This window comes from Cyrtonyx montezumae, unplaced genomic scaffold (assembly GCF_038088225.1).
Source record: "Cyrtonyx montezumae isolate F1298 unplaced genomic scaffold, pur_monq_1.0 scaffold_13, whole genome shotgun sequence".
NCBI classification, from domain to species: Eukaryota; Metazoa; Chordata; class Aves; order Galliformes; family Odontophoridae; genus Cyrtonyx; species Cyrtonyx montezumae.
In genome coordinates, this window is record NW_027071859.1 from 4,500,670 (window position 1) to 4,525,751 (window position 25,082).

General features: G+C 38.6%; 1 protein-coding gene across 2 annotated transcripts in view; it reads left to right on the forward strand.

Moving 5' to 3' along the window:
* Positions 1–25,082, forward strand: part of KIF13B (kinesin family member 13B) — a 111,864-nt gene that overhangs the window by 48,809 nt on the left and 37,973 nt on the right. For both annotated transcript variants that reach the window (XM_065730482.1, XM_065730483.1), the window contains exons 7-23: positions 140–227; positions 1,292–1,426; positions 3,287–3,399; positions 3,807–3,918; positions 6,772–6,984; positions 9,033–9,143; positions 11,884–12,018; positions 13,673–13,803; positions 14,973–15,059; positions 16,145–16,335; positions 17,328–17,538; positions 18,594–18,756; positions 19,685–19,831; positions 20,326–20,475; positions 21,122–21,250; positions 22,455–22,625; positions 23,617–23,774. In XM_065730482.1, the coding sequence (XP_065586554.1) occupies positions 140–227; positions 1,292–1,426; positions 3,287–3,399; positions 3,807–3,918; positions 6,772–6,984; positions 9,033–9,143; positions 11,884–12,018; positions 13,673–13,803; positions 14,973–15,059; positions 16,145–16,335; positions 17,328–17,538; positions 18,594–18,756; positions 19,685–19,831; positions 20,326–20,475; positions 21,122–21,250; positions 22,455–22,625; positions 23,617–23,774 (2,445 nt within the window). The remainder of the gene's footprint in view (positions 1–139; positions 228–1,291; positions 1,427–3,286; positions 3,400–3,806; positions 3,919–6,771; positions 6,985–9,032; positions 9,144–11,883; positions 12,019–13,672; positions 13,804–14,972; positions 15,060–16,144; positions 16,336–17,327; positions 17,539–18,593; positions 18,757–19,684; positions 19,832–20,325; positions 20,476–21,121; positions 21,251–22,454; positions 22,626–23,616; positions 23,775–25,082) is intronic.

Consider the following 25,082-nt stretch of genomic DNA (forward strand, 5'->3'; position numbering starts at 1 on the left):
CACAGTCCTTGTTTTGTGCTTTATTTTGGTAAGTGTAAGTAAGACCATGTTTGAGATGTGTCAGTGAGAAGTGGATTGTCTGTAAATGTTGTCTTACATCAGTCATGTGCTTATAAATAACTTTTTTTTTTCCAACCAGAAGCCGACAGTCATTAAAAGTTAGAGAACACAGTGTTTATGGTCCTTATGTAGATGGGCTATCCAAACTAGCAGTTGCTAGCTACAAGGTAAGGATCAGTTTCATGAAAGGCTTGTGTTGGCGTTCTGTACACTAGGGTACTGTCCCTTAAGCAAAATTATTAACCTTCTCCTAATTGCCATGACAGTAATGTGGATTTTAGAGCAAGAGATCTATATGACTGTTGCATTGTGATCACTGAGCAGTCAATAGCAGAAACTCATTTTCATTCTGTACTATTAAGTAACTCTGAAGGTCATTGAACTCTGTAATGAAACAGTTTTTCTCCCAATTTTTAGATGAGTCTAGCATTTGTTAATGGGAATTGTTGAAGGATTAATGACAGAACCAGCAACTAGCATAGACAGGCTTTCAGTATCTCTTGTCACTTTTTGTCACCTACAAGTAGCACGCAGGCACACTGGAAATACAAACAAATGGTTGTTTATGTGACAAGTACTCATCATGCCTGAAACTTGCCTATTGGGCAGTACTACAACTAGTCTGATAGCAAGTGTATATGGATACATTTGTAAAATGCCCCAATTTTTAAGAAGTGTTGATGTATGATGGGAGAAATCAGAACATAAGAGGGAATGGAGCTCTGCCATTTTAGCAAAACTTGACAACAATGGAGTCCTTGCTTTTGTAGTCTCTCCATGTAGACATCTACCTCTCTTTGGCTGTTTCTGTTTATAAAAGACACATTGCATGCATTTCCGTTTTATGTTGCCCAGCAGCTTTGCATAATTCAGCATACCGAGTCAGAGTGCTCTGTGGTGTGCTTTTGTTTAATTGGTTTTCTTTTGCATCATGCAGCTAGGTGGGTAAATAAAAGCTCTGAAGAACTATTTTACAAGAGTGCTCTAACACGCTGAGGCAGGGGAGCTGCATTATTTCTCAAGTGTCACAGTGGCTGAATTTTCACAACATTGTTTAATTTCTAGGCTATAAAGGGAAGATTGCAGTGCTTTGTTCTCACATTTTATGAATAAACCGTGGGAAACTTAGTGGAAGATGTTTGCTAGATCTTACCAAAATTAGATGGCTTTGGTAGATAATTGAAAAGAGTGATAATGCAGGAATGCTTATGGCTGTGAAAATTGTGTCTAGGACATCGAGTCCTTGATGTCTGAGGGCAATAAGTCTCGCACAGTGGCTGCAACCAACATGAATGAGGAGAGCAGTCGGTCCCATGCAGTCTTCAAGATTATACTCACCCACACACTCTATGATGTACAATCAGGGGTAAGTAAAGCACAGTATAAAGTCCAAATATTAAATTTGGGCACGTGTCTCGTGCTTTAATGTATTTCATAGACTCGTAGAAATGCTGGGTGGAAGAGATCTCTGAAGGTCTTTTGCTGTAATCTCCTGTTCACTTGCATTGTTAGCACCAGACTAGGTTAGCTGTGACCTTGTCTAGCAAAGTCCTTGTAATGCTCATGTGCTGGTATTCAAATGTAGGGAAATTAGTCTTAACAGATGAGTGAAATGTGGTTTTTGAAATGGAAAGCAAAAACACAGGTCTGAAGTTGGAGCAGACATGCTGGAGGAAGCGTCTGCTAACCCCAGAATCTGAACTAGAACAACTTGCTTTTAAGCAACAATTTGTAGTACAGACTTGGAGGAGAAAGTAAATGCGTAGTATTTAGATGGAAGATAGGAGTACAAGAGGAACAATTGAGAGTACAGCTGGTAATCTCCTTCACAGGTTTATTTCATGTCAGTACATATCAAGGACCAACTTCATAAACAGAAACTCTTGCTCATTTCAAAGTGTGAAAAATGCATTTATATGTTAATAGTACTTAATACTTCACAGAAAATGTGATAAACTAAAATTGAAATTGATCTCTGATACTGAAAGTCTTACACTTGTGCTCAGGCAGCTCTTCAATGTCTCCAAAGCCTTGAAGAGATGTTGGCTATACCTGGAGCAAATATAAGGGCATTCCTTGTGTGTGAATATTGAGTATGTTATGAAGTTGAAGAAGCATTTAGGCTTTCTTCTCCTCAACTCACAGTCTCCCACAATCCTTTTATACTGACAGTTTTCTTCGTTCTCTGTTTGGAAGTTTTTTCCCATTTGCACTTCAGGTAGTCAGTTAAACTATGCTGAACTCTCTGGTTTGCCACAACTTACCATTCTATCTTTCCTGTGGCAGTACTGCATGCTGATTTTTTTGTCGTCCTGGTCAGCTTGGATGCAAGTTGGTCATTTTGATGGTATTTATTGTGTCATTCAGTGACCCTTTTGTACATTTCTGGAATAGTTTTCTCTGGTTTCCTGTCTGCTGGTCATTTCAGTCCTGGAAATGACCATTTCAAAACGGCCTGACATTTACATCATATTTTAAAAGGCATAGAGTAACATTTTTGAAAGCACACTCATTCTAATTATCCTGTTCGTTTAGCAGAATGTAATACTTTGCCACTGTGATCCTGAGATACTTCAGCGATAGATCCTAAGAAAGAGATGATGTAACCAAGTGGTTCTCAAGGACCGCATTAGCTCTTCAACTGTAAATTGCTACATGAAATTTATGGAGTGTTTCAGAATGCCATTTTTGGGTCAAATGAGATAATTAGCAAGAATTAGGAGGAATAATGGGGATTTATAGCAAAATCTGTCAGAGAATTGAAACACATAGCTTGATTTCTTGCTCAGATGCTATTAAGGATATAGGAGACTTCTGCAATTACAGTCATTTTCATACATTATGCTAATTGTCATGTTCATTCCTATTCACTGAAAATCAGGGATGAAACTTGATATAGAGTCTGAAAATTTTTGCAAGTTTTCACAATAAAACAAAGGCAGAGACTGTAGACCCCATAGGTCTTTTTTATGTGGCTCCTTGGCCTGTGTTCACTGTAACATTTGACTAATGTGCCCTATGTTCCCCTCCTCTGCAGATGTCTGGAAGATAACAGTGTATCTGACTCGATACCCCCTGTTTTTTGAGCTAGTGAATTAACACGGAATATTGTTGTAGCTGTAGCTAGTTTACACCAAGAAATGAAGCTTGATTTTTGCTTGAAAATACATCAAACTATGATTTAAGTGGTGAACTAATGGTAGCTGTTCTCTGGTTCCTTCTGCAGACATCAGGTGAGAAGGTGGGCAAGCTGAGTCTTGTGGATTTAGCAGGTAGTGAAAGGGCAACTAAGACTGGTGCTGCAGGAGACAGACTGAAAGAAGGAAGCAACATAAACAAGTAAGAGTCGGTGATTATTTCTTCTTGAATCTGTGTGATCAGGACTGCTAAATGTAGTATCTGAAACAGATAAAATCAGTGTCAGCTTTTGTAGCCTTCTTCCCCTCTCTCTACTCTTCCATCTTATATCTGGACTCTTAGATGTTTGAATGAGATCTCTGCCTATTTAAAATAGCTGGCATCTATCTTTCTATACTTGTGTTCCTGCAACTACTGTGTAATTGCATGATTATTAAGGCTGAAACCATGTATTGAAAATGAGCAGTCGAGATTCTGTGAGAAAAGGATTGAAACTGTACAAGAAGCTTTCCCATTGGAGCTCATTTTTTGAGAGAAAGGAGCAGCCTAAATGCATTTGCCCTATGAATATTTACACTTGTTAATGGCTGCTTGTGTTCTTGGTGCAGATCCCTTACAACTCTTGGGCTGGTTATTTCTGCCCTGGCAGATCAGGCTGCTGGCAAGAACAAGAACAAATTTGTTCCTTATCGTGATTCTGTGCTCACTTGGTTACTTAAAGTAAGTACTTCCATCTGTTTTTTAAAAAGAGAAATAAAAGGGAGGAGAAGAGTCCAATTCAGTGAAATAAAACACTGTTCTTTTGCCTCATTTTCTGTTTTTTTTTGTTTTAAACCAAACTTGTCTTTGGAAAAGTAAAGTATCTGGTTAGAAGAGATTGGTACCTCCACAGTCTGAATTTCTTGTCTTCTGTTTATATGTGATGGCCTAGAGAAGAAGAAATTAATCTTTTCTGGGTCAGTTCACATACAACTTCACACAGAACCTTGGGGCTGATTTAATTTATGTTGTTGCCACATGTGACTGAATTTTACATACTGACATGGTTAGCGTTGAAGATTTTTACTAAAACTGTTAGCTTTTTCTTAGTTGTCTAATGTTTTTACTGGTATACTCTGCTTTTGTATGAAGAGTATAATTGCAGAGCACTATCCCACTTACAGTCTGAGGAACAGGTCAGAAGGATTTTGCCATTATATTCATCCAAAATGAGCATTGATTTCTCTTGCTTTGTGGGACTCTGATAATCTTGGGGGAAAAATATGAACCTTTATTGTGATGGCCCTTGAATTAAGATCTGTGAGGTCTAAATGAAAAACAGAATTGTTAAGTATGAGTTTTCTCTATGTCAAGTTAAGGGGCAAGCTCTTCTTTTGTTATTATTCCACCTTCCTACATAGACAGGCCTTAAAAGCATGGTCGCCTGATAATTAAAATTTTGGAGTACAAGTTTGATTTCAAGTGTAGAAATGTTCTGGATTTGTCCTGTTCTCTGAGTGAGTGGCAAATACAAACATAGCCACTAATATCTGTGAAGAAAAATCACAACAATCCAACACAAAACACCTTCTAGTAAAGGTGGCTTTTCTTTTTTTCTTACTTTACCTGATGCAGCTTGAGTGGTCAGGAGAGACTTAGATTTTGAAGGATTATTAAATGAGGTATCATATTTAGAGGATTTATTATCAAATTGTGTTGTCACAAACCTCTTGTTTTCCCATTTTGCTCAGAAGCCCTGCGTATTTTGCTGATTGTTACTATTAAAAGTATAATTTCTAATCTTTAGATTTTAATTTTGCCGACATAGACGTCTTGATGCTAAAGACTGGGCTAACAGCCTTAAAAATAACTGCACATACTTATTACCATTCTGTTTCTGTCACTGCAAGCCCAGCCTTTCCAGGGTGATTTTCAGGCACTAATGAGAAGCTGTTTTACTATTATCTACCCTTCTTACTTAACATTAAGGAAAGTGGTGAAATCAGCACAACAGTTTTATGCACAGAACTTTATCAGACAAGCCTGGCTTTGGGTTTGAATAGCCACAATACAAGAGGAACTACCCAACTTATAATGGGTGCATTGTGAATTATGATGTATCACTGTAACAGCTGCCTGCATAGTGGAGTTGTGATTTAGAAGATGAGTTTATTTTCTATTTTGGAGCCAATCAGTACAGTTGATAAAGCTTTATTTGGAACCTGGCTGACTCCTCGATACCTTCATTTTTTTATGCAGAACAGGGATTGCAGTTGCAGAGTGCCATTTCTAGTCTTTGGAAACTGTTGAAGATAACTCCTGGCTTCTGGACAGACAGAAGTCCCATTGAATGAGTTGTGCCCTTGTTGGGCTTTTTGAAGTTTTCAGCTTTGGAAAAACATTCGTGTTACACAGAGGATCCCTGCAAGGCATGTGTATGTTGAAATAAATGAACATAATTACTAGCTGCTCCTCAGATGCAGAAAATGTGGGAAGCAGCCAGAAGGCCATTCTTTCTGCTTGACCTCTCTATAAATATCATTACCTGCAAGTCCCAGCCGTGCCAACATACCTCACTGTGCTGAGCACAAGGCAAATGGATTGATGCTCCCTACCTGAGGAGGTGACAGCCCCTTTCCATGAGCAGAGACAGCAGAGTTCTAGGAGTACAGTAGTGAAGCAGCACCAGCCTGTGTGGCCAGTGCTTATCTGACCACTGAAGCTGCCAGGCTGCTGTCAAATAGTTTTAGGCATCACGCAGCAAAAAAGTGTCTTAATGAAGTACTTCAAGGAGTGTTTAATGATTGCTAGGAAAAGCTGCGTGTGTGCTTTGTAATTGAAATGGTTAGACAAGCAAGCTAACGTAGTCAGATGGCTCTAATGGCAGTGCGTGACCTAGGTTTCTTGTGTTATTGAAGATGAAAGTAATTAATAGTGTAATTCTTCTCCGAAAGGAAAATTGAGGAAGAAAAGGAGAATGTAAGAACAACAGGTTTGCTGCGAGATTTAAAATGAAATATTTTATTTTTTGGACTGACCAAGATTGTAAAACATAATTTTGCAATCAATACATAAATGAAATGCTTTCTTCCTTCCCCCACGTCCTGACACACTGCCTTGCAGGAATGTGCTTTCACGCCCTTCTTCTGACAACCAAATTCCAAAAGGGCAATTTCTTACATAACTGGGTTGAGATTTGCAAGCTGCATGAGTAGGGCAGGAGGGCCCGTTCTGAAATGGTTATGCAAATAAAATCAGCTGTATTGCTTAAGGGATGTTTAAGTAAGTTAAATTAAACACGTCTTGAATTCTGAATTTATGAATTTTCCTGAGCTCCTTGACTATGACATTTCATAAATGTGCTAAGAAGAAAAAAAAAGTAGAATTGGAAATAACAACTTTACTTGATTTACAGGGCTCAAAATATTAACGTTGAACTAAGGAGCTCTGACAAGGACATTGCTTTTGCTAGTTACTTCACTCCACTTCAAACCTTTTGTTATTATTTGCTGCCTAAGTTCATTGACAGGTTAAATAAAACCAAAAACCAAAGAAACATTCCGTTTTAACTTCATAACCTCTACCAATTTCCAGGACAGCCTTGGTGGCAACAGCAAAACTGCCATGGTAGCAACAGTAAGCCCAGCAGCAGACAACTATGATGAGACCCTTTCAACACTCAGGTATGCAGACAGGGCCAAGAACATCGTTAACCATGCCGTGGTGAACGAAGACCCCAATGCTCGCATTATTCGGGAGCTCCGTGAGGAGGTGGAGAAGCTGCGAGAACAGCTCACAAAAGCAGAGGTACAAATGTTTGCCTTGGGCAGTGTCCAAGTCCTGTAAACTTTGTTTTCAGAACTTTCTTAGTTTCTGGAAGCAAGCACCACAGGAAGTTGGTATGTGATACCTATGAGAAATCTCCCTTTATACTGCTTCAATTTTTCTTTAGATTGGTGTTGAAATATGGGCAATAATGTGAAGTTCTGGCTTCCCTTTAAGCAGTCCTCTCCTGTTTTTATTAGGGGATACAGATCAGAAAAACAGGATGAGGAGGGGGCAGTAGGGTTGAGATCTTAGGATTGTGCAGCTTATAGGTAGAGCTTTGCCAGTGCATTTTAAGAATTCACTGTAGCTAATTCCTGCAAGATGTGAACTGTCTTCGTTAATGCTTGCTTGCTTACTTGCTTTTACCATTCTAAACTGAACCTCTTACAGGTGTTAGACAATATTACGGATACTTGCATAGCTTCCTTGGTGAAATTATGAAGGCAACACAGACTAAATGTTCCATGAAGGCCAAGAACTGAAGTAATTCCAAGTTTTGTTCACAAGTTACAAAGCAATATTGATATAACCCAACTGTTGTAATCACAGTTTCTCTGAATTGTACAGTATTTGCCTCTTGAGATTTGCAGGGAGTGCTGTTTGTGACATTAAAAATGTCTGTTGAATTTTGGATTGTTCTCATTTGAACTAATGAATGTTCAAAGCATCCAATAAGTGAGCTTCAGTTTCTTTAAGATATCTCAAGTTAAATATTTAGGATTTCCTCTAAAATTTGAATGGCAGACTTCTCAGTTCTCTGAGAAAAGCAAGTACACCCTATCTGTTTCATCTGTGAGCATTAATGCCTAAATCATGGCAGCTGTCCAAAGCAATGAAGTAGTGTTTCCTAAATATGAAGTAATAAATATTTCCTTTGCTAACTATTCAGATCCCACCCCAGTTGTCATCTGAGCAGCACTGACAAAGAGCATGGAAAAAATGGTTTAGTTTGCTATCAAGAGGCTACACAGTAAAGGTCATAAAGCACATGTCCTTGTTCTCCTTTCAACTTGCTTCATTTGTTGCCCATCAAATTGTTCTTACAGAAACAGTGCATAATGGTTCGTTTTTAGAATGAACAAAAGCATTGACTCATTATGATAGTCAAGTTACGTTTTCTAAGCTCATTTCTAAATACAGAGGTCAGCAAGTAGATTTTTTTTTCTTTTTCTTTTTGGTGTCACTGTCCTTTTTGTTTCCTAAAGAGCTGTGGCAAAACAGAACTTGACAGTTGACTTTATTTTTTTTTTCCAGAAGAATGAGACGTTATCCTCTTTTCCCCTTTTCTCTTTTAGTGCACTCATTTTGATCTGTTCTTTGTTGGAATTAATGGAGAATGATAGGTTGATGTTCATTGCGTAAATACCTACTATCAAAATACATTCATATTGTTGTGGTGCAATAATGATGCAAGGAAGCCTGTAGGATTCCTGCTCAGGGTAGGGCTGAAAGATATGCCAATACTGGGATTGACAGAAGTGAATGTGTAGTGTAAAAACGTTGCCCTCTTTTCAGTTTTTGGAGCGTCTGATGAGAGGTCAAATCAGATCAGATCAAATCCCAAATCAGGTCATACCAAAACAAAATAAAAATATTACAGTGCCATGGCTGTTCAAGGGACTGAGATGTTAGCCTACAGTGTAGAGGTTGTGCTTGTCCAGATCAGCAGCATGCAGGAAACAGATTGTTTCAGATGTGAGTCTTTTTGGAAGCTCACATTTGTACAGAAAGGAGATCAGCTTGTGTTTGAATATCTTTATGCAAATTTGCCAGTATTGTGTAATTGGTTTGCATTAAACTATATAAACTTCCCTTTAGCATCTGTATTTGAAGCTAATTAAACTAACTTTTTGATGGATTCTGCATTTACATGCAATATGTATTTAAAACAGCCCTTTACTTAGTGATCAAGTATGCATTGTGAGATGAGTAATGATACGTTTCCTTTTTTCCCCATCTGTGTGAGAGTGATGTGAAAAAACAAAGCACAATAAGCTTTCTTGTTCCCTTTGCTTTTATTTCTGCAGGCTATGAAATCGCCAGAATTAAAAGAACGATTGGAGGAGTCAGAAAAGCTGATCCAGGAAATGACTGTGACATGGGAAGAGAAGTTAAGAAAAACTGAAGAGATAGCACAGGTTTGCTGCTTTTTCTTTTTCCATAGATGTTTGTAATGCTTATAAACAATAGGTCTGTTTCCTTTGTTTGTCTGAATCTCTCACAGCTATGGGTAAGTAGGTCAAGCTTACCACCCTTGTAGAAAAACTTCATTTAATTCCTGTGATAGATGGCTCTCTCCCAGATTACTCTTCTAGTGACAATAATAAATTGTCATTCTATGCAAATTAAGGGCTTGTTAGGAAAAAAAATCCATGGATGAGAGGATTATAGGGACTTTGTATTCTTCAGACAGCAAAATTGTTGTTTCTGATGGAAGATGGAGCACTGAAAATGTTAAATGCAAAGTTATGTACAGAGTGCCTTAATAGAGAAGGCAAAGAGCATTCAGAATATTAAAAAATAGAATCTTCACATTCCTGTTGGTTTTAATACTTCTTTCACCCCTATTTAAGGCCTCAGAGTATAATTGAAGATGATAGCTACACTGAAAAATTGTGCAGGACACCAGGATTATTGCATGACACTTCCAATTCTTACCACACAAATGCTGATGTATATATTTGCAGTAGGGAACACTGAAGAGAGAGTACTATTGAAAGGTGAATAGGTTGTAAGAAAACTGAGCCTCCAATACAAAGCCCTTTTTGTAGAGGATCAGAATAGGCTTTGACTTTAAAGATCCATTGTAAGAAATGTTCCTTCAAATAAGAGGGCTTCCTGGCTTTCAGTGCAGAATTGTACCCTCTGTGTAAGGGTGAAATTTAATAATAATAATTCTGATCTCATCTTACACAGTAGTTTCTAGGCATAGAAACCCTGAGTATGCAGGGAGGTTGATGAGCCAAAGTAGTGAGATCAGTGCTCCAGAATAAATCTGCCTTGATGTTTGCATACAGCTACTTGCACTGGCTCTCCTCTTTATCTAAATTCTCAGCCTGCTCTGAGCTGCTGTAGAAGAGGTGAGTTTTGTTCAGAGGAACGATGAGGACCAGTGTTTGTGCAGTAGAAGGCTGTTTCAGTGCCACTTGAAACCCAGTGGAAGGAACTTTCTCACATCATCATCAGGTTTACATGAGCTCAAGGCTAAAGGCATTTATATTGTGGCTTGTCATGTAATTTTATTCCTACCCAGCCTCCACCACCATCTGCCTGACAAATTTTAGCAGAGCAGGTGGGTAGAATGTAGAGATAATTGTAAATCTTTGAGAAGGATGATTCCTTGTGAAGAATAAGAACTGCTTTAAGAGGCACTTTGTAGAGATGGAGAGACACTAATGGTTCAAAGACAAACTGTGCACAGGGAATTTTTTCACATCTTCACCAAGTATTTGACATACTTCTGATGTGTTTTACATTCTTCAGTTATTTAACACTGGGTATTGATCAAAAGTTAATGGAAATCAGCTCATTTCCTTTAGGTGAACCCTGTGAGTTTTAGACCTTTCTTTATCTGTGACTGTAGGTGACACAGAATGATGTAAACATCAGAGCCTGGCACTGGTGGTAGAAGAGAGAGCTTTGACATCACATTGCAGTCTTCCTCTGTTCTTTGTTTTGCTCTCTCTCACAAACACATGAGTTTTCCTTTCAGGAGCACTGTTGGTTTCATAGTGTGTGGGAAGACAGGGTAGAGAAAATGAAGAGGGAGTTGTGCTTGCCACTCTCTGCAGTTTTTATCTTGGTTAGACCAGATAGAACTCTGATGTTGAGCGAAGGATTATATTATATTATACTATGACATAGGAGGTTTTTTAATACAGTGCAAACTCGTAAGTAAAGGTCAGACTCATAATGAACTTCCCCACATTATTCCTATATAATCTCTTCTGAATATTGTGAAGTCTCAGCGACTGATAAAATTGTTGTGGGTCTCTGATATTTCTTACACATTTGTTTTATTCTTCCATTTTCAGTTCCACTTAGTAATTCCCTGAGAGGGAATTTTATTTTTTTACTTTGTTTGCTGTTGTGAACAGGGAGTCTCATTTCACTTACAGTTTCTGGATGATCCTTGGATCAGTTCTCAGTATTTGTATCTTTTTATCTTTTTTTGGAAAAGAATCCTTTTCTATTTTGTTGTCTCTTTAAGACAGAAGTGCTTAATGTTCCTATTTCACTGCCTTAGTCTTCACCCTACCACTTCCCTTTGAAAGATGTACTTTTTTGCACAGTAATGCTTTGTTGTGGAATTCTATGAAGTCCATTGACAAGAACAAAACATCATCCAAAATGCTACTGTTCTTGTTCAGCAGGAAGTGTTATTTGCATTGCTTAAATAGCAGGTTGTCAGGTTTTTGTCGCTTTGACTTATAATGAATAAAAGATAGACACGGAACTTGATTTGGCAGGGAGTTGACTTAACTTAGAGCCTTTTAGCTCAAGGAAGAAAATAAAGGGCTGAAGAGATGGCTTTGTGGTAGTGCTTGCTGTTCAGTGAGGTCACAGAGAAGCTCCTACAGTACTGCAGTGTGCTGCCTTCAGCTGTTGTCATTTTGCAGTGAGAGGATGCAACTGTGTGAGACCATAGCACGTAGCACTCCGAGTCCAGAGGTTGAAGGACCAGAGAAATTACAGACATCCTGCTGTAAAGTTTGATACAACTCAGGCTTTTGCATCTAGGCTGTCGCAGAAGAAAGTGCTACCTTTTTCAGGAGGAGCTGCCCTTCGTTTTGTCTTGTGATTTTTGGCAGGTGGGGATGTGTTTCCTAGGGACTGGACATCCATCAGCCTAATGTTTTGATGGCTGCTCTCTTGCAGGAGCGTCAGAAACAGTTGGAAAGCCTTGGCATATCACTTCAGTCTTCTGGAATAAAAGTTGGGGATAATAAGTGCTTCCTGGTTAATCTGAATGCAGACCCAGCTCTTAATGAACTCCTGGTATACTATTTAAAGGTAAAAATAAATATTGATGTATTTTTTTGTTTTTTAACAGAGGTGGGACTCCAGTGCCATTAATGTAGACATACTTGGAGCATGTTATCATAATGCATATCTGAAGTGATCTGTGCTATTCACTGCTTCATTTAAATTAATATGAATGTGACCTTTTTATTTCAAATGCAGTTCTCTGTCACAAAGGAAGGTTTGGGGTTTATGTATATGTATATACTTCTATTCATAGAATCAGAGAATGTCCCAAGTTGGAAGGATCATAAGGATCATTGAATCCAACTCCAGGAATATTTATATATGTAAAGGAATTTAGAGGTCTGCTCTTTTATAAATGATTTTCCATTTTTCAGACGTTACCCAAAGACATTATTTGTATCAAGATTGGTAATCATTTTGCTACCACATGCATAGTCAAAATCCTGTGTACTGATTTCAGCTTATCAGATGTATTTTTATTCCTATTCATGCAACTCACCAGGAGTGAAAATCAAGTTCTCTTCTTCTGATAATGCAGTGCTTGTTACTGATGTGAAACAGAAAATGTGTAACGTGGCTTTCAGACTCTGCACTGTGACAACTGGGCAGTTCTGGTTTAACAAACCATGTAGATGTGATCTGGAAACAGGAGGAGAAATGAGAGGCAGCTCTTTTAAAGTCACATTTAGAATACAAGTTCTAAAAGTCTGGCAGCACAAAAACTCTGTCAGTTTGAGTTTCACATTAAATCGTCCTCTTCGAAGTATAAAGCAGCCACACATTAGCAGTGGGGCTGGAAGATGATTTTGTTTCAGCCTGTCTGTGATCCTCTTTTCCATCAGTGGTCTTATCATTGCTCTGTGGTACCTCAGTGAGAGCTTTTTCATTGTTTGCTTAAAAATTAAAATTAAAAATTAAAAAAAAAAGAGCTGGGCTGAGATTCTGGGAGAGGAATTGAAGGTGCTTTGCCTGTAGGTGTCCAGAGTGTGACTCAGTCTGCTAAATCAGCCTCAGCTCTGACCACTCTTGAAGCAGAGCTGACCTCTGTGGGGTCTGTTAAGAACACATAACAAGAGAAGACTTCTTAAGTACCTTGCCCACATTCTCTTTAATGCGCTCATTCTTATAAAAGCACTGAATAAGAACTTCCTTATCTATTGTATCTACTCCTCAGCAATTGCTTACAGATGCTTAGAGATGCCTCAGAAAGGAACGGATGACTGGAGCACATGTAGAGTTCTCCTTCTTCTGCCAAGTTCCTTGTCCCTTGAGTACTTCAGGGATTTACTAAGCCAGAGGATAATCTAAATGGAACCTGTGTAATAGCCCTGGGTCTAACCACTACGAACCTGCTTTCATTCCTCTTTGAACTCCTTTATTCTTTTGGCTTCCACAACGTCCTGAGGCACTGAGTTCTACGGTTTAATTATAGAAACTTCTTCATCTTTGAATGTAACTGTTACCTGTGAAATTTCCTGTGTGCTCCCTACTTGTTGCTGTAAGAAATAGTGAGGATTTGTGTGCAATGTTTCATTCCCCTTTTTCCCTTTGCAGGAAGTATTGAACAGCTTTCAGATTTTGGAGGTTAATTTTGAAGTTATAGCCAGAAGGAGAATGGCTGTATTAGAACTAATGAAACTTTGCAACCCATCACTAATGCCTGAATTAATTTTCCCAGGAGCACACGTTAATAGGATCAGACAACTCTCAAGATATCCAGCTATGTGGAATGGGAATTCTTCCTGAACATTGCATTATAGACATCACCTCAGAAGGACAAGTTATGTTAACACCTCAAAAAAACACTAGGTAAAGGAACAAAGCACAAATCTAGCTGTGTAATAATTGTAGTTTTATCTAGTATTTTGTGATTAGTGGGCAAGAAGATAACTGGAAAGACAAACTCTTCCAGTTGTAGGAAGTAAGAAAATTCTCTCTCTTGTATTTTGCTTGAGGTTTTGTTTGAATTATCTACTCTTCTGTCAGCTCACATATTTCATTCTAAAGAGATTTCTTTCAGTGATGGCATTTATAATCTAAGTTTTCAAAGAGAGGATGTGTAAATTGCTTATGCTTTCAGCAAGTAGATACACACTGATTTGCAGCTGTGTAGATTTAACTCTATCAAAATTTGAATTAATTTTCTAGGAAATCTGTTGATGTGCAGAGAGCAGCTGAAGCATTTCTTGCTTTATTTGATTAAGTAGCAGTACTTGAAAAGCAGGTGGTATATTCAGACTGATCACAAAATGACATGCAGTGTCAGCACCGCAGTAATTTATTGTTAGAGTCACAGAATTCAAGAATTTCTTTTCTATCCTGGTTCATTTTTGATCCTGCTGTGAGATGGCACTAAATGACATCCTAAGATTCCCTTCAAATTTGTTATCCTATTTTGAGAGATCCTATTTTTGGGTTTAATCTGGTTCTGAAATAAAAGTAGTTTCTCTCGTTAGTTTGTCGTCTTTAAATTGTTTATATACCAAAATTCTCCAAATTTTCAAAGATATTTCTGTGTTTCAAAGAAGTGAGAGAAGTATTTACTTCCAGTCACATTTATTTCCTTCTTTCTCATTTTTTATGCCCTAACTACTGTCTCCAGACAAAGCTGTTATAATATTTATCTAAAAGTAGTGAATCCTGTAGAGCTTTAGTGATCAAAAGAAGACACAGGGTAGATGAGTGAACTTTCTTTAGATATTAGAAATTCTTCACTTTTAGGGTGGTAAAGAGGCTGCCCAGAGAATTAGTGGATGCCCCATCCCTGGCATTGCCCAAAGCCAGGCTGGACAGGGTGCTGGGCAACCTGAGCTGGTGGGAGGTGTCCCTGCCATGGGATGCTATGCTGTTTGTAATCCATGAACCTGTTTGTTTTCCCTCTTTAACAAGCTACAATTAAGCAAGCAGTAGTGAAATAAGAAAATGCTTTCTGTTGTGGTATTATTATGGTTTTACTTTTGTTTTTCATCTTTTCAAAGGACGTTTGTGAATGGATCTGCTGTTACGGGTCCTATCCAGCTACATCATGGAGACAGAATACTATGGGGAAACAACCACTTTTTCAGGTACGAAGGAAGATAAATAAATTGCAAGTTAGAACCAGCTTACTTTTTCACCTTAAGGTGTAAGTAAAAATGTGAATGGGACATGCAGGCTATAGAGGAATGTGATGGCTTAATTATTGGGATTATAAAGGCAGTGTTGGTGACTGAATGTTCTTGAGTTCTGGATGTCATAGCAACTGTGTGTAATTTTCAGAACAATAGGTAGATGTAACTTCTTGTATTTTCAAGGGACTGTAGCCTTGCTGAGGAAGACCATGCTATTCATTATCAGTAATGTTATAGAACTGAGGAGATTTAATTATTGGGATGGTAACTTTAATTTGGTTCAATAACTAAGAGTTTTGCACGATTTGGCACAATGTTAATACAAAGTGCTCTGTCTTTCACCCTCATGAATATATCACACCCAGTGTTCGACTTGGAATAGTTTGCCTTTTGGATTTTGCAGGAATTTCAGACCTGTGTTATACAGTGATCCCAGTTTTACAAGGTCACTGTGTTATCTGTTCCCTGCAGTTCCAGCTCCAGCCACACCTGAGACCTTCCCGTGTCAGACAGGAGCACAATTTTTCTGTGTAGGACTGTATGCGTGAGACCTTCTGTGACTGGTCTGAAGTAGTTTAAAAATCATTGGATTTAAAGGATAATCTAAAACATAACTTGTTTTCTTTTACACTTGCCTCTATTTTATTTGTTTTTGTATTTACATTTTAATATATTTTTTATTTTGTAATACACAGGAATATAGTCAGTGTAATATGTATATGTAACATTTATTTCTATTTTTTGTTGCCTGTAAATTATTCAGATGTGGGAAGGCTGAAAAAATAATGGCTATATAAGCTATGTGATTAGTGGTTTCAGGTACTCTGCATTATCTGAGTGTAATGTAAATTTGTTTGCCTTGAAGTCCCTTGTTTACTCTGAGGAAAATTGTACTCGCAATCAACAGACAAGATCGATGAATTTCAAAAGGGAAAAATCTACTGATTTGGTTAACCTGCTTAATTTAAATGTTTTTTAAGCAAGCCTTTGTCACAAAGATGATCACGTATTAGCTTAAAACTTTCTCCCTGTTTCTGAAGGCTGAATTTGCCAAAGAAGAAAAAGAAATCGGATCATGAGGATGAGGAGCGAGACAACTCTATGAAGTGCAGTAATAGTGTTGAGCAGCTGGATGTAGATGGAGACAATTCCAGTGAAGTGTCCAGTGAGATTAACTTCAGCTATGAATATGCCCAGATGGAAGTCACTATGAAGGCACTTGGTAGTAATGGTAAGAAGCAACAGAAATTAGTAGAAAAATGCACAGGGATGGATGCCCCATTTGTGGAGGTGTTCAGGGCCAGCTGATGGTTGGATGGGGCCCTGAGCAACCATGTCTGGTGCCTGATGGAGTAGTTGGCAACCCTGCCCATGGCAGGGAGGTTGGAACTAGATGATCTTTGAGGTTCCTTCCAACTCAAGCCATTCTGTAATTCTGAGAATATGAGGTTACATTTTCGGGAATCTTTAGCACTGGCTCTTTCCCTTGTAGCATCCTACTGAAGACTGTTTCTTGTGAATGACTCATTGTAGACATTTTTGCACTGGAGGAGAAAACACCACAAGATGTTTTGTTTGGCAGCTCTTGATGAGGAAGAAGCTGGAACGGGAATGTTGGTGGAACTGCAGCCTCAAATCAGAATGTTATCCCTTTTGCTGTTTATTTTTCTTCTGTTATGTCTCACTCCTGCATTAACTGTAGTGATTTCTGCCTCTAAAATCATGTTCTTTAGTTCTTGTGGGCTTACATAGCAGCCTCAGGTTGGCATTATTCTGGGACAGAGGAAGTAGTTTTTTTAAGCCTGACCTTTTTTAAACTCTCTTAAATAATTTACCCAATCTGTTCAGTAGGTCTTTATTTTGCTCCACAGTTCAGCAGCATTTTTAAAATATGTCTTACAGAGTAGTACAGTCTCTTCCTCCTTTTATGTGATACAACAATGTGTTTACTGTCTAGTACATTCCTCACAGTGGATCTCACTGGCTGCTGCAGCCCCTGGCCTGAATATCTGCAGGTCGGGATGAAGCAAAGTACAAAGGCATAGTAATGTGTGCCTTGCCCAGGGCAGTACAGAACATGTGTACAGAACCTAGAACAGAGCTCGTATTTCCACGTTCCTACTCTGCCACATTTTCATTACTTGACTCTCTCCGCTTAACTTCATGCTTACTAGATATTGGACCCCAGAATTTCTAGTCCCTTTTTTTTCAACACCTCCCTAGATCCTATGCAGTCAATCTTGCAAAGCCTGGAGCAGCAACACGAAGAAGAGAAGAGATCTGCACTTGAACGGCAGAGACTTATGTATGAGCATGAACTGGAGCAATTACGAAGGCGATTGTCACCAGAGAAGCAGCATTTCCGCAGCATGGACAGGTTCTCCTTTCATTCTCCCAGTGCTCAACAGCGTTTACGGCAGTGGGCAGAGGAGAGGTGGGTGACCCAATGTGAACCATCCAGATTGTTCATTTCAAGTTCTTTAGTTCTTTCAGTGAATTTTGCGAGATATAAATTGCATTGCACACCTCTGAGTCAGCTTTCTGAGAAGTCTCCTGCAGGTGATTGGGAAGGACAGAGTGAAAATAGTAGTGTGAACACAATTCGATCACTAATGCTAGGAAGATTTAAAAGGAAGAGTGTCTGCTTTGTTGTTAAGGAGAAACTCTACCAGCATTAAATATGAGCCTCTTCTTTTGTAAATTCATGACAGCTGCTGGAAGGTTGTTCTTCCTCCTAATTTGTATCCAGCTGTCCAACCTGGGCAGGTTCTGGCAGCCAGAAGAGTGAGAAAGAAAAGGGAGTAAGAGGGTGATACAAGCAATTTAGATCCAGAGAATTGAAAGAGCTGTGTAACGATCACAGAGGGGCCACAGTCCTCTTCATAGACAATTGCACTGAGTATATTTTCTTCCTCCTCTGATGTTTGCCAGCATTACCAACAAAAGGAGCAGCTGCAGGAGGAAGATTAAACTTTCCATAAAACAGTGAGTGTGGTAAAGATGTAACAAGAAAATGCAAATCTAATTTAAGGAGCATCGTTTGAAATACAGTAAACTTGAGGCAGTCCAACAAGGTGTTAGCTGTCTAGAATACTTTGTGGTGCTGGGTTCCTGCACTACACAGTTGGTGCTCTGATACTATTGCTAGGGAGGCCAGTGAGCACGTGTGTCACGATGTCTGAGCAAATCTCCCTCTGTAAAATGGAGCAACCACGTCTGTGCTGGGAGAGCTCTGGAATAAGCTATGTAAGTACTGACTGTTGAGCAGATGCGTGGGGAAGTCTCCAAAGCTGCAGTATGCTCTTGTCCATACTACTAAATTCATACACACAACCATTTGATTTTTTTTGCAAGAGGAAATGCCATTTAATTTGCCTAATTTTTGTGTTAAAAAGCTGAGCATTGAATTTCCCCATCAAGTGATCCTGAGCTTTGCAGTAAGTTTCAATACCTAAATGCCATTTTCTTGTGCAACAAATTGCCTTTTAGAGAAGAAATGTTGACCCACAGCCTGAGAAAGCTGCGAGAGCAAATTGTTAAAGCCAATTTGTATGTGAGAGAAGCTAATTTTATTGGTGAAGAATTGGACAAGAGGACAGAGTATAAAGTCACCCTCCAGATTCCAGCTTCAAGCCTTAATGCTAACAGTAAGGTAATGTAGCCATAATGGAACTAAAACAATGTTCCTAAAGTTTGCCCCTTGGAATTCATTTCATCTTATTCTGATTAATGGTCCAAATAGTTTTCACTGATGTTGAAGTTCACATTTGCTTCTGTTTCAGGGTGATGAAGTCCATATAGATTAGGTGATAAAATCCATGTAGAATCCATCTACTAAATGTGTTTGCCATCACCTTACAGGCATTTGCCTTTGCATCATGCTAGTAAGGTGAGAAATTGCTGGCATCCCTGTTGTACAGGGAGGAGCTGGAGCAGTGAGGATTTTGATTATTTCTTCTAGATATCTTAAATATGTTGAAAGGAGGGAACCAAACCTGAACTTCTCTGATGCAGACTGGCTGCCTAAGCTCTCATACCTTTCCATTCTTCAGACCAGTTCAAAATTTTTGTGATGGTAAAGCCATCATCATCAGTACAGGAGATGTATCTTTACCCAAGACTGGAATTGTTATGAGTTGCTTTTAAAATTTCTCTCATTTACTTGTTTTTCTTGCAGTCTTCTGGCATGTCCAGAAACATGACATAGTAAAGCCTTGTGATGCATTTCCCCTCCATAAAGTGTTTTCAGGAGTTGAAATTTGCCTTAGCTAGAACTTGAGGCTGCTGTAACTTGGGGATATTTGTGAAATGCCTAAATATTCCTATTTGTAACACTTATCTAAAGTGAACATCCTCAGAACTACTGCCTGTGGCTGGGATGAGACATGATAGTCTGAACTTGAATATGCTGTGACAGCCAAGATCAGGCTGTCATGCTTGAACTCAATTGCTTAAGCTGTATAAAAAAAAAAAAAATCCAAACTTTGCAGAGATGTTCCCAGTTTTTTTTGTTGTTCATAAACTATTTTTCATTGCTGTGACGTAGGATCTGCATTCATCTCTCAATAATTGTTTCTCAGAGAGGTGCAATTCTCAGTGAGCCTGCTATTCAGGTGAGAAGGAAAGGGAAAGGCAAACAGATTTGGTCACTGGAAAAACTGGAGAATCGATTAGTAGACATGAGAGATCTTTACCAGGAGTGGAAAGACTGTGAGGAAGACAATCCAGTAAGTAAATATTATTCCAGTACTGTGCCAATAGAATTATTTTCCTATTAATTTTTTTGGTTAAGTAGATGGAAGAAAATCTTCAGTTCTGGAGGGATGGTGTTGGAGGGAGGGAAGGAAAAGTCAAGGGTAGCAGTTTCTCTTTGCCTTTATTTTGCTAGTACTGAAGCAATCTTCAGGATTCATTAACCCTTTTCACTTTGTTGCTTGTTTGCATGCTTAGCTCAATGCACTAAGGGAACATAACGAGAGCTGGTGCTCAGGCTGACTTCTCTGAATCTGCCAGTTGGAGAAGTCAGCCTGAGAAAGTTGGAGAACTTGTTGAGGACAGGCCTTAATGCTCTGTCCAAAGTTAAAATTGCATTTCCATTCTTCTTTAGACCTGATCTGACCTTTTCCTTGTGTCCCTTTTTCCTGCTGGGCTGGTTTTGTAACACTTGAAAAACTGCTGTGAAAAGTTTCTTTTCCTTACATTTTTCTGCATTTGGTTAAAGGTGATGAGAGCTTACTTCAGACGAGCTGATCCATTCTATGATGAGCAGGAGAACCACAGCCTTATCGGAGTAGCCAACGTCTTTCTTGAGTGCCTGTTCTATGATGTGAAGCTACAATATGCTGTTCCAATCATCAATCAGAAGGGAGAGGTTTGTCATTTTTCCATAGTCTACCCTTACTTGACTGCTTATTTAGAGTATGTGAATGTTAATAGCAGTATGTGGTTGATGTTTTCCAGTTTCTTGTGCACAGGACCTCTGCTAACAATTTGGGATTGTGCAAGGCCCCTCATACCTTACTCGAGTTGTTGAGGCTTCAAATCCCAGCACAGTGACTGTGAAAGTAAAAAGCTTTGTGTGTACCCTCCAAAGTGAAGCAGACCAAAATACGTTAGAACTAGTGAAACCATTAGAACCAATTAGAACCAGTGTAAGCTATAGGTCTACTGCCTTTCACTGACTACTGTTGATAAAAGGCTCTTAAGTATAATACAATAGAAAATCTTCAGAGACAGCTAGAGCAAACATTCTGTGTGCACTCTGTGCCTCGTGTGTGCACTTTGCAGACTCTCTAGAGACTGATGGGATGGTGAGTGAGATTGCAACATTCTCTTCCCAAAGTCCCTCTAGTGCCTGATTATTTTTAAGAAAGAAAACGCCTTTACAGCAACAGTCTTTGCTCCAAGCCTTCGTTATCTGCAAGACAATAGAAAGGAAGAAAATGTCTGCTGACACGCTGGAAACATCAGTTGTTGTTACCTGTCACATGTGTCGTTTGTACTTCTTTCTCAATCAGGTATCTGGTCGCCTCCATGTTGAAGTTGTTCGAGTGAGCGGAGAGATTGACGACAGGTTGGTTGGTGGTGAAGACAGCCCAGATTATTCAAATGAAAATGACACTCAGGAGAGAAAACTTGTCTGCAGGGTGAGTTCCAGATACATCCCAACTTCATGAGTAACCTCTCTTTTCATCTCATCTTAAACTAAAGAAGTCCCTGGTTCACTGGCTTCTGGACATTAGATATCTATATATAACCTTGTGTGTCATGTTCATTTCCAGTATTCAACTGCACACACACAATTCTGACTGTAAATTGATTGACAGATAAATGAAACAGTACTGATGTTTAAGTGACAGTCATTTAGCTGTGTGCAATGTACAGAATTTAATACTTTGGCTGTATTTGTTCTCACTGTCTTTGTTTCCTTCAGTCTCATTAAACTGTATTCATATACAAGTGCATGCAGTCTTATCCCAGACACTTTTGTTGTATTCTTAGAAAACAGAAGATTTGTGTGCCAGGGTTGGAGCTGTAATATTTAATTCAAAAGCAGTCAAAGAATCTTTGTTCTGTGAATCGTTCTCTGGATTCTTCTCTCCCTAAATGTTAGGTATTTTGTGAAATATATACAGATGTGCTTTGTTTAATAATAATATAAAGCAAGTGGTCAAGAAGGATCTACTGGGAATTCTCTGTGATAATAAAATGCAACTTAGGCCAAGCTCCAGATAGTAAAAAAGGGAGGCAAAAAGCACTGCAGGGAGTCTGACTTGTTTGACCTTAATATGACAAGAGGTAAATAGAAATGTATTTCATCAAAATGGCTCTGTTTGGAACAGATGTATTCAAAAATTCTGGTTTTATTTGGTCATTAAAGAAGGGGAGGAGGGGCATGAATGGGCCTTACGTTTGTGTTGATGTTTTGATGTTATTTCTAACACAAGGACAAAAGAAGGGACTGGCAGAATAAAGGAGCTCACTTTGGTAGAAGTATATGATTTGTCTTATATTCTTAAATTGTAACTTTTGCTGCACCTCTCCATTGAAAATAACTAAAATAATTTAGCATATTGCTAAAGTGCAATGTGCTGGCTTTTATACCCAAAAATATGTGACTGCTGACCCCTAGTGGCCGTTTTCAGCTGACGTTCTCCAAGTGCAGCCTCCGGTGGACATCAGTGCAGAGATGCATCGTTATAGTAAGCTTTGTTCCCAATAAACCTTCTTAGTTATCCTTTGCAGGGGAACAGAAGAACACTGTTCTAACAAATGAACTTCCCAATTCTATGAAGGGGATTTAATCCTGATGGATAAGTTCTTTTCATTTCTTTCTCATCTCTTCTCTAGATTAAAATACTTCAGGCAACAGGTTTACCACAGCACCTCTCCAACTTTGTGTTCTGCAAATACACATTCTGGGATCAGCTGGAGCCAGTTAATGTTGCACCCGAGGTGGATCCTTCCTTATCCCCCATCAGCAAGGAGCCACGGTGCATGGTTGTCTTTGATCACTGCAATGTAAATATATGTTTTTTTCTATTTTATTACTGAAACTATAGGCAGGTAAAGCAGGCTTATGCTTGCATAACACTCTGTTGGTTGCATGTTTGCTCTCATTATTGTACTCTGTGAGGCTGATACCCTAATGCCACTTCTACTAAGAACTTGTCCTTGTAATGCATAGTTAAATTGTATGAAAATCACATATACAAATCGCATATCACAAATAAAAATGATGAAGTAGATTAATGAGGGAAGGCAGTCTCTTTGGCAAAGAGACCTGTATTAGTTTACCCAGAGTAAAAATGCAGCTGAGTATAAGTGGAAGTGTGATACCCTTCTAAGTATATGTCTACATCTGACTTCTTTACTCTCCATTAACATCAGTGAAGAGAAATGGGCAGTCCTGGGACTTGTTGCCTTTCATCTTTATATAGGTGTGGAAGTTAGATAGTTTATCTTAAAGTAGACTGTTTCCTTCTTTTGACTTCAGAGCAAGTAGCTAAGTGGAGGCATCAACAATAGAGATGTCAGAAGTCAAGTTAGATTAATCACAGGCAATCATCTGAGTTCTCATCTTGTTCTTCCTCTCATTTGTTATTACACTGAGCAATTAATTCAATTCATTTGTAAAGCAGATATCGTACCCTCCAATGAGCAGTGAGTTTGGAGTTTGATTCTAAGTTTGGAAATAAAAGATATTTTTTAAAGGTTGGATCTGGACTTGGAACAGGATGTGGTCATTTTGCAGCTTATTCTGGAGTTTTATTTTTAAACCTTGCCTCCTGATTTTACAAATTGAGATCATAGAATCATAGAATCACCAGGGCTGGAAAAGACCTACAGGATCATCCAGTCCAAAGAGATGACAGTTCTTCCTTTCTTCTGCGTCGTGCCTTGGGGACTGGGGTAACTTCAATATATCCTTATATTAAAGTCAAGACAGTAAGTCACTAAGCCTAAGTCAGTGTTGTGTGGTCATAGTCATTAACCTGTTTGTCACTTGCAGGAGTTTTCTGTGAATATTTCTGAAGACTTCATGGAACATCTCTATGATGGTGCTCTGGCAATTGAAGTATATGGGCACAAGCAGAGTGGTGACCGCAAAAACCCAACCCTGTGGGATTTGGGAATAATTCAAGCCAAAACACGGAGCCTTCGAGACAGGTAAATACAGAAAGTAGGTCTTTGTTTTAAAAATCTGAAAAATCACAGTCTGAAGGGCTTAATTTTGAAGCAGGTTTGAGATAAGTAGTCAAATTTTTAACTGAAAAAGCCAAGTGTTTGATACTATATCTGTTAGGCTATTATAAACAGACTCTCTATTAGGAAAATAAAATGTGATGTTTCAGTAGGTTTTAAAAAAGTGGAAGGGAGAAATGCTCATCTCTGTTTTAAATTAAAAGTTAAAATTAGAATTAAATTAAGAATTAAAACTCAAAAGATTTGGAAGTCCTTTTTATTTAAAAAACTTATGTATATTAGTAATGTTTTAGAGAGGAGCAGAGAATAGTAAGCTCATTATTTTTTGTTATATTGCTGTGCTGATCTGAACCAGAAAGTGGTATCAACTCCAGAGCAGCAAGATGGTTGTTGTGACTGTACAGTGATGTGTGTATTCAGGGTCAGACTCCTATTTGTTCTTGACACAAAGTGTTGTCACTGTAATGCTTCTACTGTAAGAGCTGTATTACTTATTACTTCAATTGAGGTAAATGTTGCAATATTATAGTTGTGTTGTGTAATTTTTTTACTGGCAACCATTTGTCATCCCCAAACTAAACTTGGTAGCATTTTCTCAAACGTAAGTTGTTCTGCCTCTCCTATTGGAATACAGCTCTGAAACTTAATTTAGTGGCAGTTGTTTCTCTTTTTATTTCCAGCCTAAGGATTTGCTGAACATGTTGAACATTAGGGCAAATACAGGAAAATGAAAAGGAAAAATCAGGAACGTGTGTCAAAGAGAAGCTGTGTGTTACAAAATAGTTACGTTTGGTAGCTGAGTAGTACCTTCTTAATTTTTAGCTACTAAAAAGTGGCAATGAGAATTTTAGCTCTTGAAAGAATTTGTGAGAAGGCAGCAGTATAATGAAGTTCAGGAAAGTGCCTCCAGTCTTGAAAGCTCTTGAGACAAGGTCATTTTCATTTTGCTGTCTCCTGTTTGGATTTGATTGCCATCAACAACATTGGATCTAGAGACTGTTGAGACCAGAGCTTAATTGTTAGAACCTGGTAGTATTGGTTTTCATAGCACAGTGAAGAAAAGGTTTACTTCTGATGTTTGACTAAAAGGGCAGTCAGTGTAAATGTGTTATTTTTTAAATTTATTAGCAAAGCTGTTAACCCTTTGTGGTCACAAACAGCTTCTGTGGAAGTTTTCTTTCACTTCTTCATTCTTCAGTCTGTGATCTGGGCCAATGGATGGCCTTTTTTTTTTTTTCCCCTTCTTTTTCTTTCCTTCTCTTTTCTTTTGAC